This window comes from Anarhichas minor, unplaced genomic scaffold, assembly GCF_050575085.1.
Source record: "Anarhichas minor isolate MPS153535 unplaced genomic scaffold, ASM5057508v1 ptg000037l, whole genome shotgun sequence".
In the NCBI taxonomy this organism is placed as follows: Eukaryota; Metazoa; Chordata; class Actinopteri; order Perciformes; family Anarhichadidae; genus Anarhichas; species Anarhichas minor.
The window spans coordinates 2,343,109-2,347,815 of NW_027466483.1; the positions used below are offsets into that span (position 1 = coordinate 2,343,109).

Sequence of the window (4,707 nt, forward strand, 5' to 3'; positions counted from 1 at the left end):
CTCCGGCTGGTGTTGAGCATCATGAAGCTGCTCTGAGTAACTGAGCTACTACCTGACACCTCTTTATTTTCTATTTCTATGTATTTAATGCTGCTTTACAGAGCATGATTATGTTTAGATGCCATTCTTACTTATTTAAAGCAAAGAATCAACGACTAGTTGTCGTTTTTCAAACAATAAGCATGTTGTGAACGCATCTGTAACTTTGCAGATGCTTCCCCCTTTAAACGGCCTGAGCTTCACCTGTTCTTTCTCGCTCTCCTTCCTCTCGTTCTCTCTTCGTGCGTCGCTGTCCACTTCTTATCCATACTGCTCGGTCACGTGCACCCCACGCGCTGCCTGAGTGTAGCTGCCTCGTGTAGTTTTCCCTTTGATTTACTTCATTTATCAGCTTTGACTGCCCTGACCACTCGCGTGAGGTAGTTAAGGGTCCCGGTCATAGTTCATGAAGCACGCGCGCACACACACATTCTGCGCTAAACTAGCTACCGTATATTATCATCTATTATTATAGATCACAGGATCAAATAGAGACTTGTCATTGGACGGCATCAACATACTCATTGCATATTTGTGACAAAAATAACGAAGAGATTCAGAAATTATTCTTTAAAAAAAATGTTCATATAGTCTATGTAAAATAAGCAAAATATTTTGTTATATGTTTTCTATTTATAAAATCAAAAATGGAAACCATGACCGAGATGGGTTTGCTAATTGAAGGCAGTGTATTCTCTATATAGCACGTGGCATTCAGTCGCAGCACCAGCGATATCTTTGTTAGCATGCATTTCTTTTCGGTGACGTCAATCTGATATCATTTAAATTCACTGTTTGCATATATGACGTGTAATGTGTCCCTCTTGTTCAATGAACAGGTCAGACTGAGTGAATCTGTCCTCAGCGCACAAACATCAACGCCTCTCCTCGAAGAAACAAAACCAAACGTGTTGCTGATGTTTCATTTATATTTTAATGAATATTCGTTGTCCTTTTACGTAGAATTTGCTTATTTTTGCAAAATGAAAAAAAAAAACACAAACGTCGGCATATTTGTTCATAACAGCTGTGAGGTGATGCTGCGCTCAGCCTCGGCCTCTCCATGTTTCTAGTCTCCACGTGTTCCCCCTGCGGCCGGCTGAGCGCAATGAATAATGTTACAACGGTGAGGGGGGGTACCAGAGTTACAACATTTAATATCCACTAAAATGTCACACATAACATTACGATATATTCAGACACGTCAGTCAGTCCTCCCTTTGGCCTGCGTAACGTCACAACAACTTAAATTAAATATAAATAGCGGACACCGAGTCAATAATACAAATGTAGATTATGTACAACTGTGCAACATGGCAACACGTTTCATCACACCACCACCAGCATGCCGTCCAGTCCACGCCACCTCCCGCTATCGGTCCACACACGCGCGCGCACACGTGTCCGCGGTATTATCAGCTGTCCGAGTCCACGTCGCTTTTAGCCTCGTGGGTTTTCTCCGCGGACGTTTTGGTGGTTTTGTTCCATTTCTGAGAGCTCTCTGATTCCTCTGATGAAGATCTTTTCTGCCTCCTCCACTTCGCGCGTCTGTTTTTGAACCAAACCTACGTGATAAAAAAGCACAGTTTTAACATCTAAGCCTAAAGGACTTTCTTCTTTTCGTTACTTTTATTTCGAACCTTTCGAACCTCTGTCACCATTTCACTCAGAGAGTCCTGCGTCTCCTTCAACATGAATACCAAACGTCGCCTCTCGTTTCCCCACAGCCTTCAGCCTTTTCCCTTTATTCCACAGAAGCCTAACACATGTGTTCGATCTTTTATTGTATATTGATTACCTGTATTATGTAGTGTGTTGATATGTGGACGTTTCTCTGTAATGTTTCATTGTCAAGACGCTTTTAATTATAGGCGGCAAATTACACATTTGCGTCAACGGCATTTACATGCGTTAATGTCTTAATTAATAATATATTCATCTATTTACAGACTACTGTAATGTAAAAAATATTATTCATATCGTGATGTCACCTGCGACAAGACTGGCGTTGTGTGATTTAAAAAAATGTATTTTCGCCTTAAAATAAGGGACCCGTAACATTCTGCTGAGTTGTGTTACTTCGATTAATACTAATAATAAGAGAAATAATGATTAACAGAAGTAGTAGTAGATTTATTTGTATTATTATTATTATTAAGTTGGTTAATGTATATCCTGATTTTCTACAGTAAATGTCTGTTGTTTTTTTATTCACACCAAAACATGTTGAACCAAAGAAAAATAATTAAAAAATACACTAAAAAAATAAAAATAAAACACATATACCACTGTAATATCTCACGTTCATGATGAGCTAAATAACCCTGTACTTATTTTAAAGCAAGCTAAATTACGTCACCTCCTTTTTCCGTTTCTTTTTTAGATGCACAATAGGCCGTTCATCCTGCATAGTAAATCAAATATATTGGTTACGGACTACAATGAGACACACAATATGAATAGTAATAGTAATGTCTGTGTTACTGTAATAACCCTGCTCATTTTACATTAAACTAAACTAAACTCTAAATTGAGAGCAGGTGAATGTTGTTCTGCCTGTTTTGAACCCAAAACTCCCAGACTGTAAATGATTCTAAGAAGCCTCTGACCTCGACCTTCTCCTCCCGGAGGTGGACCTTGCGGGCCAGCTGCTCCCGGGTGCCGACGTCCGGGTACTTAGTCTCCTGGAAGAGGCCTTCCAGGGCCTCCAGCTGCTCGTCGGTGAAGATGGTGCGGTGCCGCCGCTTCCTGCGGCAGTGCAGCTGGTTGAGTAGTTGCAGCTCGGTCCGCGACAGACTGCCCATGTTCATGTAGGACATCATCTGGTGCGGGACCGGAGAGATCAGCACCGAGCCCGGGCTGTCGTAGCCTGCACGGCGGGTAGGACGGAGAGACACATCACACAGTTGTAATATCTGGAGCAATCAAATTCCCGCAGCGTGCACATTTACAGAAACAGTGCTCTCAAGTAATGCGGCTCATTGGAAACTCTGGCCTCGGCTGTGTACGCAGGTTACAGCTGGTACGTAAAATAACAGAAATGTGACACTTAAGCCTGGTCTCCTTTTATGCACGTGAATAGTGTTGCTCGTGCATTAAAAACCACAAACTCTGTTTATCTCAAACTGCGAGCTGACCGTCTGAAACAATATTTTCTTTCGAATACTCGAGTTTGTTAAGTTCATGCGTAAAGCAGCAGTTTGGAAACGGCTCAGTGGCATCGATCCTGGACACGAACAGCACTGGGCTCATCAAACGAACGAGATCATTTCATCACACATGCATTTGACATCACATTAGAATATCTTCGAGTATTTGGTGTCGGTTGTGTGGAAGTGCAGATTTGAGTTCATGCGTAAACTAACGTTGCAATTGTTTTGAGCATAAAATCTGAAATATTCATATATTGTGTGTTTTCGAACTACGTCGTAGAAACACTAATTTAAGGACATCCTCAAAAAGCACACTTTTAAAAATACTACATACAGAAATATTGTCTTCTATTTGTGGATTATTTGTGTGAGACCCGGTGCAATGACTAAACCTCAACTATTTCTATTCTCGTTGATCTGGAAATAAAAAGATAAAAAAGAGCAATATGCATTTAAAACATATACAAATAATTATTTGTGTGGAATTCTGTGTTGATCTCTTAAATTAGCAGTTCCACGCCAAAATTGAAGTTGGTCAAATGATGAAGAAAGGGAGACTTTGGTTGTCCTACCTGCCGGGATGCACGGGCACTGCTGCGGGCTGAGGCCGGGCACTGAGCCGCAGCACGGCGGCGCTCCTCCGGCGCCCTGGACGTGCAGCTGTCCGTAGTAGTAGCCGTTATATCCTATCCTGGTCCCGTTCACGGACTGAACGCCGGGGGGAGAAGTAGCGCATGTGGCCGAGTACAGTCCGTTGTAGTCGGTGTAGATAGAGTCCGTGAGGCCGGCGGACAGCACCACCGGGCCGCTCCGGTGCAGCAGCAGCGGCTCCTTGCAGCTCGGCCGGCCGGACAGGATGCTGTCTATGCTGAACATCCCGGCGGGCATCACACCGGTGCGCGGCGGGCTCGGAAACGGGTAAAAACTCGGGGGAAGTGAAAGTTGCTCCGTGAAAGAAAAGGTCCGGACTGGAAGAACTCCGTGAGGAAAGTTCTCCTAAAACTGCGTCATGGTGACTCTTTTCTTCCCTGCGCGAGCTTCGTCTCGAGGATATGGACTTCTGGTTTGAAATGGACCTGTTGAGAGCAGGGCTGCTTTTATACGCCGCTGACGTCACGGCGGAGCGGCTGCTCTGGGGTCAGCTGCCGCAACTCGCGGCGTGAACGGCCGCACATCTGTGTATTGAGAATTAATTAAATTAAGATAATCCGCACTGTTTGCAGACTTTTGGAAAAACTCCGTTGCTGGGTCACAGAGTAATCCGATTATTTCCTTGTCAGCGAAGGCATCACAATCTATGGAACACATTTACATTAGTGTTTACAGTAAGGGGGTTCATTCATGAAGTCAGAGTCAACCTCAAAACCGACACCTTAGAAACCTTTATTTATCAGTTCATAATATTGAAAATTAAACTGGACCAAAGGGTTACAGAATGTTTTTAAAATCGTTGATAAGAAATAGTAAATAAATAAGAGGTCAACTCTGCTGAACATGATATCAAGCTACGGCAAAC

At 43.1% G+C, this 4,707-nt stretch overlaps 1 protein-coding gene across 1 annotated transcript; it reads right to left on the reverse strand.

Annotated features, from left to right (window-relative positions):
* Nucleotides 1–708: 708 nt before the first annotated feature.
* gsc (goosecoid) lies at nucleotides 709–4,218 on the reverse strand. Its single transcript, XM_076107026.1, has 3 exons — nucleotides 3,764–4,218; nucleotides 2,649–2,908; nucleotides 709–1,604 (listed from the first exon to the last, which is right to left on the reverse strand). Exons 1-3 carry the CDS (start codon nucleotides 4,077–4,079, stop codon nucleotides 1,455–1,457), a joined length of 726 nt encoding a protein of 241 aa, XP_075963141.1. The 5' UTR covers nucleotides 4,080–4,218; the 3' UTR covers nucleotides 709–1,454.
* Nucleotides 4,219–4,707: the final 489 nt, after the last annotated feature.

Bases quoted from the DNA above. Each gene is read 5' to 3' on its own strand.
- gsc (XM_076107026.1), bottom strand. From the start codon at position 4,079: ATGCCCGCCGGGATGTTCAGCATAGACAGCATCCTGTCCGGCCGGCCG. The intron at 2,909-3,763 runs GTAGGACAACCA...CCCGCCGTGCAG, and splicing joins GTGCCCGTGCATCCCGGCAG to GCTACGACAGCCCGGGCTCG. The intron at 1,605-2,648 runs GTCAGAGGCTTC...TTTATCACGTAG, and splicing joins TCCGGGAGGAGAAGGTCGAG to GTTTGGTTCAAAAACAGACG.